The sequence below is a fragment of the Elephas maximus genome, chromosome 7 (assembly GCF_024166365.1).
Source record: "Elephas maximus indicus isolate mEleMax1 chromosome 7, mEleMax1 primary haplotype, whole genome shotgun sequence".
Classification (NCBI taxonomy): Eukaryota; Metazoa; Chordata; class Mammalia; order Proboscidea; family Elephantidae; genus Elephas; species Elephas maximus.
Genome location: NC_064825.1, coordinates 113,043,187 through 113,057,062, shown reverse-complemented (window position 1 = coordinate 113,057,062; position 13,876 = coordinate 113,043,187). Strand labels below are relative to the sequence as shown.

The window sequence follows — 13,876 nt, the reverse complement described above, 5'->3', positions numbered from 1 at the left end:
AACATGGTTTGCGGGGACTTCTAAGTCAATTGGCAAAATAATTCTACTATGAAATCATTCTGCATCCCACTTTGAAATGTGGCGTCTGGGGTCTTAAATGCTAACAAGCAGCCATCTAAGATGCAGCAATTGGTCTCAACCCACCTGGAGCAAAGGAAAATGAAGAACACCAAGCCCACATGACAACTAAGAGCCCAAGAGACAGAAAGGGCCACATGAACCAGAGACCTACATCATCCTGAGACCAGAAGAACTAGTTGGTGCCCGGCCACAATCGATGACTGCCCTGACAGGGAGCTCAGCAGAGGACCCCTGAGGGAGCAGGAGAGCAGTGGGATGCAGACCCCAAATTCTCATAAGAAGACCAAACTTAATGGTCTGACTGAGACTGGAGGAATCCCGGCGGTCATGCTCTCCAGACCTTCTGTTGACACAGGACAGGAACCATCCCTGAAGAAAACTCATCAGACATGAAAGGGACTGGTCAGCGGGTGGGAGAGAGACGCTGATGAAGAGTGAGCTAATTATAGCAGGTGTACACTTGAGATTGTGTTGGCAACTCTTGTCTGGAGGGGGGATGGGAGGATAGAGAGAGAGGGAAGCCGGCAAAATTGTCAAGAAAGGAGAGACTGAAAGGGCTGACTCAAGACGGGGAGAGTAAGTGGGAGTAGGGAGTGAGATGTATGTAAACTTATATGTGACAGACTGATTGGATTTGTAAACGTTCACTTGAAGCTTAATAAAAGTTATTATTAAAAAAAAAAAAAAAAAACCAGTCTATTCTAGACTCATCGTTTCTTTTCTTCCACCAGAAAACTTGAACTTTAAAGAAAGTTTACAGCTCAATATCGGACACAGAGCAAATGTTTAGTAAATATTATTTTCAATACTCTCTAGGACACTGCAAGTTAACAATTATTAGTTCCATTTTACAAATGAGGACTTTGAAGCTCAGAAGTTAGACCTTTGCTACTGAAAAATTATAACTACTGCTGAAATGAACACCTTTAGAAAATGCATCTAATTAAAATTTTAGGACAAAGAACTTTAGCCACTTCACTGCTTGTATTGGTTCTGGCATTTCTGATCTTTCCTCAAATGTATTTATTTTCTAATGGGTCACTGTGCACACTCTACTCATCACAAAATTCTTAACAATCTGTATTTGTCTATCACCACGGAAACCCTGGGAGTACTTGACTGGAAGTGTTTGGGATGTATTCTACAAGTTTTAACACTCCTTATAACATTTTCTTCACATTTCCATAGTAACCATCACATAAGGAATAAAGAAAAGTCCAGTCAATTTCAGGGGAGACAGCCATGTAAAAATTAAACCTTTGGGATCTCAGAAGTAATACATACATCTGTTTGTTTTACATTAAACCAAGATTCCTTTAAAAAAAAACTATATTAATATTAAACTGACTCTTCCTTGTTTCACATTAAACCAAGATGTGTATTTTTTTAAAAACTACGTTAATATTAAACCAGAGCTATATTATATATAGTGGTCCCTGGGAGGCACAAAAGGTCATGTGCTCAGCTAGTAACCATAGAGACTGGAGGTTAAAACCCACTGGAAGGTGCCTCTGCTTCTGAAAAGTCATGTTGTTGTTCTTAGGTACTGTGGAATCCCTTCAAAATCACAGTTCCCCTATGTAAGCAAAACAAAGTGCTGCTGGGTCCTGCACCATCCTTACAATCTTTGCTATGCTTGAGCCCATCTTATAGCCACTGTGTCAGTTCTCTTATTGAGGGTCTCCCTCTCTTTCGCTGACCCTCCCCTTTACCAAGCATTATGTCATTCTCCGGGGACTAATCCCTCCTGATAACATGCCCAAAGTATGTGAGACAAACCTTTGCCACCCTCGTTTCTAATAGCCATTGAAAACACTATTGAGCACAGTTCTTCAAAACACGTGGTCAACATACGTCTGTTTCGATTCGACTCAATAGCAACTTTCTTCCTCTGTTGCTGTATATTCTATAGTACAGATTGAAGTTTGATCACTACGAAAACAAAACAAAGAATCTAAAACAAAGAAATACATCTTTTTCAATGAATTCTTTTAATAAAAAAGAGTATTTCTTATTCCAGTTCCCCAACTTGCCCTGAAGCAATCCATTATTACTTAGCACTGGGTTAAGAAATTTATGTCAATTTAGGCTTCTAGTTGTTTTAACTTAAGGAGTTTTTTCAGAGCCTCTTTCACATCTTTATTCCTCAGACTATAGATCATGGGATTCAACATGGGGAAGACCACAGTATAAAACGTAGAAACCATCTTGTCCCTCTCAAGGAAATAACTGGAGCTTGGGCGAGAGTAGATGTAGAGAATGGAGCCATAATATAAGGTGACAGAAATCAAGTGGGAAGAGCAGGTAGAGAAGGCTTTGAGGCGGCCCTGGGTGGAGCAGATCCTCAAGATGGCGGCAATGATGAAGAGGTAGGAGGCAAGTATGAGCACAGAGGGGGTGATGACATTGGAGGCCAGAAGGAAGTACAGCATCTCCTGGTAGCTGTCTTTCACATCACATGCCAACTTCACCAATGGTGGGACATCACAGAAAAAGTCATCAATGACATTGTCACCACAAAAATCCAATGTGACTGTGTTACTGGTGAGTATTGTTGAGTTGATGAAACCTCCAGTATAGGTGCATATAACCAAAAAAATGCACAGTCTTTTTGACATGACCTGGGCATAAAGCAAGGGGTTGGAGATGGCCACATAGCGGTCATAAGCCATGGCGGCCAACAAGTAGCACTCACTATATGCCAGCCCAGCAGAGAAGAAGAACTGAGCAATGCAGCCAGCAAAGGAGATGCTTTTGTCCTCAGAGATGCAGGTGAGTAGGATCTTCGGGGTATAGACAGAGGAATACCAGAGATCCAGGAACGACAGGTTGCCAATGAAAGAATACATAGGTGTGTGAAGCTGGGAGTCATTACAGATCAATGTTATGAGCATGGTATTTCCCATCAGGGTCACAGAGTACACATCAAGGAACACCACAAATAGGATCAACTGCATCACAGGGTCTGTTGTGAAGCCCACCAGGATGAACTCTGTCACATTGTGATTGCTCCTCTCCATGGCTAAAGGAACCTTACCTAAAAATGGAGTTTTGTTCACTCAACTCAAATAAAATGAAGACATTCTATGTACCAGGTATATGTGATGTTTTCAAGACTAAAGGCATTAGAATTCAGAGTTCTGAGCAGGAATCTTGACTTGAGAAACTGATGGTAGTTCTCTGAGCCTCAATGCATTCATTTCAGTAAAATGTGTTAGTACCGGTACAGCCATAATGCTGCTGGAGTCTGTTTATTATTTTCAAAATAAAATTTTTTGAGCTTCAGGTGCTGTTCTAGGCTTTTCTTCTAAATGAGTAAACACATAAGAATAAAAAATAAGTATAGAAAGATTTGCAGATAATGTTAAATGTTATGAAAAAAGTAAAAGTGGGTGATGGATTTAAAAAAAAAAAAAAAGGTGGGAAAGGATCTAATTGAATTTAAACACCAAGGGAAACCCTCCCTTCCTTTATTTACCAGAAGAAATGGGCAAGTTGTTCAGATCCCATGAGAGGCAGGAAGGTCCCTGCAGTTTGCAAAATGTAGTTATGCAAATATAGAGAAAGTTTTCCTCTCAGCTACCCTAGAGGAGCCTTTGGTACAATTATCATAAATCCCAAGAGTGAAGACTAGGTTGAGAATCAGAGTGAAATTTCAGAGTGGAGATAAATGATCAAATCCATCTGGTTACGTCAAGTAAATCAAACGTGATATCATTGTGAGTATTTCAGTGTCGAAAAGCCTGGAATTTAGCATTATTCTAAAGTATCAAACATTACCATTTTGCACTTGGCATTATTCTACATTAGCATTTAGCATTATTCTACAGTATCAAAAATTATGCCTCCTTTATACTCCTGAAATGAAATTTATAGATCATTTAAACTACTTATAAACATATATATGTATGAAAATATACTAAGCCTAATGTAAAGTTAAATAAAAGGAAAGTTGTTTATTATATAACTATTACACTGTAATAATTACAGGAATTATATAAAACAATGTCAATTTGAATATGTAAATACTGAAATACTTAACGAAACAGATACTTACACACATATATAAAATCCTTATGAATATACCCATGATTCAAATATCAGAAATGACATTTACATTGGTAACAAGATTTTTCTTATAAGAACACTTCTTGATAAAGTCCCCAACAAAATAAATAACAATCTTCCCTCAATTTTTAATTCCTAGGCAAGCTCGTATATATTAAAGCCTTGGAAAACATACTTTGTGGATATTTAAATTTTTCTAGAATAGCGAATAATTCTTGGTAAAATCCTGAACAAATACATTACTATTGTCTCTTAATTTTCAGTCACTGCATTTCTAGAAAAATTCGTATGTATGAAAGCTTTGCAAAATATATATTATGTTTATTTTTAAAGTGGAATCAGTTTCAGATTCTTTATCATAAAGAGGTTCACATGCACAAATATCTATCAAGACTGTGTATAAGAAGTGGTACATTTTGTTTGTAAGGGGCTGCCCCATGCATGCAGGACACCTTTCATCTTTGTCTCCTAGATACTAAATGGCCAGGAGGGTCCTCAATCTTTGTGACAATCAAAAATCTGAACACATATTTCAAAAATGTTTCTTAAGGGATTTTACTACTTTGTTAAGAACTTCTCCACAGCTATGCAAATTGCTTTGTAATTCTTCATAGCATTCTTCTAGAAATTATGTGAAGGAATAGAAGATAACTGGAGAAAATCATTGAGTGGTCAAATTGTCTGCAGTGATATAGTGCTCCATTCACCTTTTCATGAGTCCACTTTGTCACTGGGGTCAAGAGGTGATAGGAGCTCACTAGAAAGTTAATGGAGCCCCTAGGTGCCTAGGTGGCACAAACAGTAAGCATTCCACTACTAGCCAAAAGGTTGGTGGTTCAAACACACCCAGAGACAGTTCAGAAGACAGGCCTGGCAATATGGTTCCAAAAGGTAACAGCCTTGAAAGCCCTATGGAGCAGTTCTACTCTGTAACACACAGGGCATCATGAATTGGTATCTTCTTGAAGGCAACTACCAATAACAACAAGGGTGTAAACTACATGAGAGGAAGGATTTTGCCTGGTTTATTACTACACCCCTAGTGACTTTTCTTTTTTTTTTTAGTGCCTAGAATATTGTCTGGCATATAACAGATACATAATCTATATTAGCTGAAGGAATTAATAAATGAATGAGTGAGTGGACCACCCTGACTCTGAAGAGAACCAAGTGAACAGATCTTTTCTAGGTGATCTTGTAAAACCACCAACAGATTCGTGCAGTACCTGCACGTATTTCCTGGCACCGGTAATCCCTGGCATTTGTGTTCTTTGCCAATACATACAGGAAAAAGAAAAGAAATCTGCCCACAAAATAGTCAGCCTGACCAAAGAGCAGATCATTTCTTTTCTCAACTGAGTGGGTTTGTAAAGGAGTTTCTTAGGTTTTCAACAGTTGCCCTTGTATGTCATGATGGAGATGCCAGATGGAATCATGTCTCAGAAATCAGAGCTGACTGCTAAAACTGGAGATGGCTGGGGTATCAGAAAATACATTTGACTTTTAAGCAAATAACTTGGATTCAAGTTCTGTCCCCATGACATAAATGCTGTAGGACCTTGGAAAAATCACTAATCCACATCGGTTAGCCTTAATTTTTTTCATATTATAATGTAGATATAATCTATCTCTCCCTGGGGTTGTTATCAACACACAAAACAACAACAGGGTTGTTGAGGGAAGCGACCCCAAAAGGGTTGTTGTCAAGGTTAAGAGGAGATAACCCATGTGAAGGCTGAGCACAGTGCCTGTCAGGTGGTAAACACTTAAGCAAACAGTGGTTCTTAAATTCAGTGCACATAAGAACAACCTGGACTCCACCTGCAAGATTTCAAGTTGACAAGATATGGGTGAAACCCAGGAACCTGCTTTCTCTCAAGCAGTCCAAGTGTTTCTGATGCAGGTTTTTTCGTAGATCGCATCTGAGAAATGCTGAAATGAATACCAGTTATGTTATTAATATTATTATTGTTGTTATTATTTATTATTTCAGCAGCCCTGCATACATTGCAGTGTTGTGAATAATCGAGGATCTAACCAATGCAAAGATTTGCACAGTGTTATACATTTAACAAGATGAGCAATAAACAGATCAGATCTCCGTGTGACCTCTGATGTCAATTATTTCAATCTCTCTAGATGTCAGTTGTTACAGTGGTTAATATCCTGCCAACTGAAAGGTTGGAGGTTTGAGTCTACCTTGAGTTAACTACTAATGGGAATGATGATAATTTTCACATATGATTTTAGGAAAACTTAAAGAGGATGTTGTATATAGAGAGCTTAGTACATGGTTTGACATGGAAAAAAATCTATCATTTCTTGTGTAAGTAATGATGTTACACTGCTGTAAAGCTGTGGTATTGCTTTTTTATGTAAAATATTGCATGAGTAAAATTTGTATCCAATAAATCTCCTGTATATCCTGATACATGTTCTCTCTTCTAATCTTGCATCATTCTATACTCTCTCACAAATACCCTTTGCCCTACTGTCCTCTCAATTCCCTCTGTCAGTTTGTCATAATGTGGTGGCTTGAGTGTTGCCATGATGCTAGAAACTATGCCACTGGTAATTCAAATATCAGCAGGGTCACCCATTGTGAATAGGTTTCAGTGGAGCTTCCAAATTAAAACAGGCTAGAAGAAAGGCCTGGTGATCTACTTCTGAAAACTAACCAATGAAAACGTTATGAATCACAACAGGACATCATGTGTGGTGAAGTAGAAGGCCAGTGAGGGCCACGGGGACCCTAAGTGAAATGGATTTGTACAATAGTTGCACAGATGCACTCGAACATGTTGGTGATTATGAGGATGATACAAGACTGGGCAGCGTTTTATTCTATTATACATGATGTCAGAATAAGTCATAGTTGATTCCATGGCAACTAACGACAGCAATGGCCAATCAATGACCTAACCATCCGTCATGGAGCCCAGTGTGATGCTCTGTACTTTGCTTCCCTCGTCTTTCTGTTTATGTTCTCTGCTCTGAGCTCTGTTGCTTCAGAGATGGTAATTCTCTTCTAGTGGGTTTCAGACACTTTTCAGATTCTTAGGAAAAGCCATAAAATTACTCTCACAAGGTAAAAAATAAGACACAACAAAACAAAAACCCTCATAACTCAACCTGACACAAAAACAAAATGGAGCCCACATTTTCTTGGTGTTTCCGCTGAAATCCACCTATGGACATAGTTGAGAGCCTGGCTTGAAGAGCTGAGTAAACTAACTTTTATCAGAACCAGATTATGCCTACCCGACAGTGTGTGCTAACCAAGTAACATGTTTGTTTTACTAATCAGGTTATATTTGTATTATGAGCTAAAATAGCTTCTTCTACCCATCCAAAATTATTAAAATACAATTTTTTTTTCCTTTTAGAAGTAAGGCTCTGTTGCCTGGAAGTGTTCTTAAATAAACCATTTCTAAAGGAATATCAAGGTGAAAGAAATTTAAACTTCTCTTTAGACCCTCAGGCCCCTACCCTCTGCTTCTTCACTTTGCTGCTCCAGTTACTGCTGAGATTTCATAAGGGCTATTGGCCAAGTGGATCCTAATGGTTTCTTGATTGCTAATTTAGTTTTTGTCTCCCTTGTCCTTTGCTGTAATGCTAGTTCCCCTTTTTATGTTACTTACAACAAGAAATAATATATCTCTTCTTGTGCTTTCAGCAGTTTCAGAGATGGCAATCGGATGATTGTAATTTTTAAAGAGGGCCTTTCCTCATCCATCATCATGTCTTAGTATGCAAATCGGACTGGTTGTGAGACACAAATGAAATCTTCCATCCACTTCTAACATCTGAATTAGGCAACATACCTACAATTCTCAGCAGCACCACCATCCCATCAGAACTCAAACCTGCTGTTCCCAGAATCTTTTATACCAGTTTCTGGATCCCCAGGGTTGTAGATTCCTACAACCTCTCAGGATTTAATACATTGAGAAATGACTAACAAGGCAATTAAACAAAATTACATGTTGACAAATTGGGCATTATTTAATAAGATGGAGCAGTTTTTTTTTTATTATTATAGTGCTTTAGTTGAAAGTTTACAGAGCAGATTAGCTTCTGATTCTGCAATTTATACAAAAATTGTTTTGTAACATTGGTTGCAATCTCCCTGATGTGTCAACACTCTCCTCCAACCCTACTTCCCCATTTCCATTCATCCCATTTTCCTCTCTTTTCCTGCCTTCTTGTCTTTGCTTTTGGGCATATGTTGCCCATTTGGTCTCTTTTACATGATTGAGCTAAGAAACACATTCCCCACTTGTGTGTGTTGATTATTTTTATACCTGTGTAATCTTTGGCTGAGGGAAGGACTTCAGGAAAGACTTCAGTTCTGAATTAAAAGGTGTATAAGGGCCATAGTCTTAGGGTTCCAACAGTCCCTGTCAGAGTAGTAAGTCTGGTCTTTTTTTGCAATTTTGAATTTTGTTCCACATTTTTCTTCTTTGTTTGGGACATTCTATTGTGATGCCTATCAGAGCAGCCGGTGGTGGTAGCCAGACACCATCTAATTGTTCTGGTCTCAGGCTGGTAGAGGCTATAATTGTGGTTCATTAGTCCTTTGGACTAATCATCACTTAGTGATGACTTCCCCTATGATGTGTACTGTCTTTCCTTTCACCAAAGTTACCACTTTTCTACTATCTGGAAAACCATCAAAGATTGTTTCTTTCTGTGTGTAAACCTTTTCTTGAGTTTTTATAATAGTCTTATACAATATTTGTCTTTTTTTGATTGACTTATTTCGCTAAGCATAATCCCCTCCAGATTCATCCATCTTGTGAGATGTTTCATAGATTTATCATTGTTCTTTGCCATTGCATAATATTCCATCATGTGTATGTACCATAGTTTGCTTATCCATTCATCTATTGGTGGGCACTTAGGGTGCTTCTATCCTTTTGCTATTGTGAATAATCCTGCAAAGAACATGGGTGAGCATATGTCTATTCTTGCAATGGCTCTTATTTCTCTAGGATATATTCCTAGGAGTGGGATTGCTGAATTATATGGTATTTCTATTTCTAGCTTTCTAAGGAAGCACCATATCATTTCCATAGGGGTTATACCATTTTGGTTTCAACTAGCAGTATGTAAGCATTCCAATCTCCCCACAAACTCTCTAACATATGTTATTTTTTTATTTTTTTCACTAGTGCCAGTAATGTTGGGGTGAGATGGTATTCCATCATACTTTTCATTTGTATTTATCTAATGGCTAAATTCTGCAGTCTGAAATTGATCAAATATGAAATCAAGATGCACTGATAATTACTGCTGATTGGAATGCAAAGTTGGAAACAAAGAAGAAGAATGGGTAACTGGAAAATATGTCCTTGGTGATAGAACCAATGCCTGAGATTCCAAGACAGAATTTTGCAAGACCAATGACTTCTTCATTGCAAAAACATTTTTTCACCAACATAAACAGTGACTAAACACATGGACGTCACCAGGCGAAATACACAGGAATCACATCAACTACTTCTGTGGAAAGAGACAATGGAGAAGCTCAATGTCACCAATCAGAACAAGCCCAGGGCCTACTGTGGAACACACCATCAATTGCTCAAAAAACAAGTTCAACCTGAAGTAAAAGAAAATTAGAACAATTCCACGGGAGCCAAAGCATGACTATGAGTATATCACACCTGAATTTAGAAACCATCTAAAGAATAGATTTGATGCATTGAACATTAATGACTGAAGACCAGACGAGTTGTGGAATGACATCAAGGACGTCTTACGTGAAGAAAGAAAAAGGTCATTAAAAGGACAAGAAAGAAAGAAAAGACCAAAATGGATGTCAGAAGAGACTCTGAAACTTACTCTTGTACTTCAAGTAGCTAAAGCAAATGGAAGAAATTTTGATGAAGAAATAGAGCTAGCTGAACAGAAGATTTCAGAGCACTGCTCAAGAAGACAAAATAGTATAATAAAACGTGCAAAGACCTGGAGATAGAAAACCAAAAGAGAAGAACATGCTCAGCATTTCTCGAGGTGAAAGAACTGAAGAAAAAAATCAAGCCTCAAGTTGCAATATTAAAGGATTCTACAGAAAAAAAAAATATTAATGATGCAGGAAGCTTCAAAATAAAGTGGAAGAAATACACAGAATCACTGCAAGAAAAAGAACCTGGAGACATTCAAACATTTCAGGATTTAGTATATGATCAAGAAGTGATGGTATTGAAAGAAGAGGTCTGCATTAGTCATCTAGTGTTGCTATAATAGAAATACCACAAATGGATGGCTTTAACAAAGAGAAATTTAAGTCCTCATAGTAAACTAGGCTAGGAGTCCAAATTCAAGGCTTCAACTCCAGGGAAAGGCTTTCTCTCTCTCTCGGCACTGGAGGAAGGTCCTTCTCATCAATTTCCCCCTGGACTAGAAGCTTCTCCAACAGGAACCCTGGGTTCAAAGAACATGCTCTGCTCCTGGTACTGTTTTCTTGGTAGTATGAGGTCCCCACTCTCTGCTTCCTTCCCTTTCCTTTTATCTCTTGTAAGATAAAAGGTCATTGTTTTAGGCTGGGTTCCCCTGAGAAGAAACACCAGTAAAGGATATACACGTATTCATATACAGAGAGGTTTATATCAAGGAAGTAGCTCAAACAATTGGAGAAGCTGGAATGCCCCAAGTCTGTGGATCAGGCTAGATGATTCTCCTGATTCATATAGCTGCAGGGTTGGCAAATCTAAGATCGGGCATGTCGGAGAGTAGGGATCTTCCTCACAGGCTGTAAAGATCAACAAATCCCAAGATCAACAGGTAAGCTGCTAGCTCAAGTCCCAAGAACTGGAGGTCAGACAAATAAGAGGCAGCTGAAGGGCCCAGAACAAACCAAAAGCCTTGGTATGGTGAACAGGAAGGAAGTAGGGAGCAGGCAGATGACAGAGAGGTGACCCACAACAGGCCCCACTCCCACCAGTACCACTCAACAGATTCCATCATGGGGGTGATCACATATCAAATTTCAATAGGGAAGTGAACCCATTACACAACTGCCAAGACACTGAAAATCATGGCCTAGCTAATGTGACACACAATTTTAACCATCTCAGTGGTACAGGCCACAACTCAGAGGAACCGTCTTTACAGGGATGTGACCTAAGCAAGAGAGTTACACCCAACCCTAATCTTTTTTAACATAGTATAATCTTGCCTCATTAACCACAGGAAAAGATTAGGATTTACAGCACATAGGAAAATCACATCAAATGACAAAATGGTGGACAACCACACAATAGTAGCTATCATGGCCTAGCCAAATTGACCTATTTTGGGGGGACAGAATTCAATCTATGACAAGATCTAGGCTACACTGAAGGCATTGACAAAAAACAAGTCTCCAGGAATTAACAGAATACCAATTAAGATGTTTCAAAAAACTGATGCAACACTGGAAGTGCTCACTTATATATGCCAAGAAATTTGGAAGACAGCTACCTGGTCAAACAACTAGAAGAGATCAATATTTGTACCCATTCCAAAGATAGCTGATTCTATAGAATTCGGGAACTATTGAATAATATCATTAATATAACACACAAGTAAAATTTTGCTGAAGATCATTCAAAAGCTGCTGCAGCAGTGTATCAACAGGGAGCTACCAGAAATTCCAGCTGGATTCAGAAAAGGATGTGGAGCCAGAGATATAATTGCTGATGTTGCATGGATCCTGGCTGAAAGCAGAGAATACCAGAAAGAGGCTTCCCTGTGTTTTATTGACTATGAAAAGTCATTCGACTGTGTGGATCATAACGAATTATGGATAACATTGCAAAGAATGGGAATTCCAGAACACTTAATTGTGCTCATGAGGAACCTGTACATAGATCAAGAGGCAGATGTTTGAACAGAACAAGGGAATACTATGTGGTTCAATGTCAGGAAAGGTGTGCACCAGGATTGTATCCTTTCAGCATATCTATTCATACATATTCTGTATGCTAAGCAAATAATTTGAGAAGTCAAATATATGAAGAAGAATGGGGCATCAGAATTGGAGAAAGACTCATTAACAACCTGGATTATGCAGATGACGCAAACTTGCTTGCTGAAGGTGAAGAGGACTTGAAGCACTTATTGATGAATATTAAAGACCACAGCCTTCAGTATGGATTACAAGTCAACATTAAGAAAACAAAAATCCTCACTCTGGACCAGTAAGCAACATAATGATAAATGAAGAAAAGATTGAAGTTGTCGAGAATTTCATTTTATGAAAAAGAAATCCACAAACAACAGGAAATCAACACAGGATAGTAAGAGGAACAAAGAAAACATTAACTCCCAAAAAAAGGCACTACAAAATGACAGCAATAAACTCACAACTATCAATAATTACACTGAATGTAAATACCCTAAGGCACACATGAAGAGACACAGAGTGACAGAATGGATAAAAAAACAGGATCCATCAATATGATATCTACGAGCGACACACCTTAGAAACAAAGACATAAGTTTATTAAAAAATCAAAGGATGTAAAAACTACATCAAGCAAATAACTTCTAAATAAGAGCAGGAGTGGAGATACTAATCTCAGATATAGTAAACTTTAAAACAAAATCCACCATAAAAGACAAAGAAGTGCACTATATCGTGATTAAAGGGATGGTCCATTATGAAGACTTAACCATAAAAAACATCCACACACACAATGACAGGGCTCCAAACACATAAAACAAGCTCTAACAGCACTGATAAGAGAAACTGACAATTCCTCGGTATTAGTAGGAGACCTTAACACACGACTCTCAGTAAAGGACAGAACATCTAGAAAAAAACTTAACAAAGATACAGAGGAGCTAAAGAGCACAAATCAGCCAACTTAACCTCAAAGACATGTACAGAACACTCCAGCCAACGGCTGCGAAGTACACATTCTTTTCCAACACACATGGAACATTATCTAGAATAGACCACATCTTAGGCCACAGAGCAACCCTCAACAAAATACAAAACACTGAGATAATACAAAGTATCTTCTCTGGCCACAATGCCATCAAAGTAGAAATTAACAACAGGAAGAGTAAGGAAAAAGAATCAATTACATGGAAACTGAATAACACTCTGCTTAAAAACCACCGGGTAATAGAACAAATCAGAGATGGAATTAAAAAAATTCCTAGAATCAAACGAGAATGAAAGCGCATCATACCAAAACTTTTGGGACACAGCAAAGGAAGTCCACAGAGGTCAATTCATAGCACTAGATGCACACATCAAAAAAGAAGAAAGGGAAAAAATCAAAACATTAGCTACACAACTTGAACAAATACAAAGAGAACAGCAAAAGACACACACAACCACCAGAAGAAAGGAAATAATAAACCAAATGAAATAAAATAATTTGTTTTATTGGATCCACAATCAACATCCATGAAAGCACAGTCAAGAAATCAAACAATGCATTTCACCTGGCAGATCTGCTGCAAAAGACCTTTGAAGTATTGAAGAGCAAAGATGTCACCTTGAAGACTAAGGTGCAACTGACCCAAGCCATGGTGTGTTCAATCACCTCATATGCATGTGAAAGCTGGTCGATGAATAAGGAAGATGGAAGAAGAATTGACGTCTTTGAATTGTGGTCTTGGCAAAGAATATTGAATATATCAAGAACTGCCAAATAGCAAATGAATCTGTCTTGGAAGAAGTACAAACAGAATGCTCCTTATAGGCAAGGATGGGGAGACTGTGCCT

The 13,876-nt window shown here is 38.3% G+C and overlaps 1 protein-coding gene across 1 annotated transcript; it reads right to left on the bottom strand.

Moving 5' to 3' along the window:
- Positions 1-2,165: 2,165 nt before the first annotated feature.
- On the bottom strand, positions 2,166-3,101 carry LOC126080409 (olfactory receptor 1013-like). The gene has a single exon (XM_049891629.1). It carries the CDS (start codon positions 3,099-3,101, stop codon positions 2,166-2,168), a length of 936 nt encoding a protein of 311 aa, XP_049747586.1.
- Positions 3,102-13,876: the final 10,775 nt, after the last annotated feature.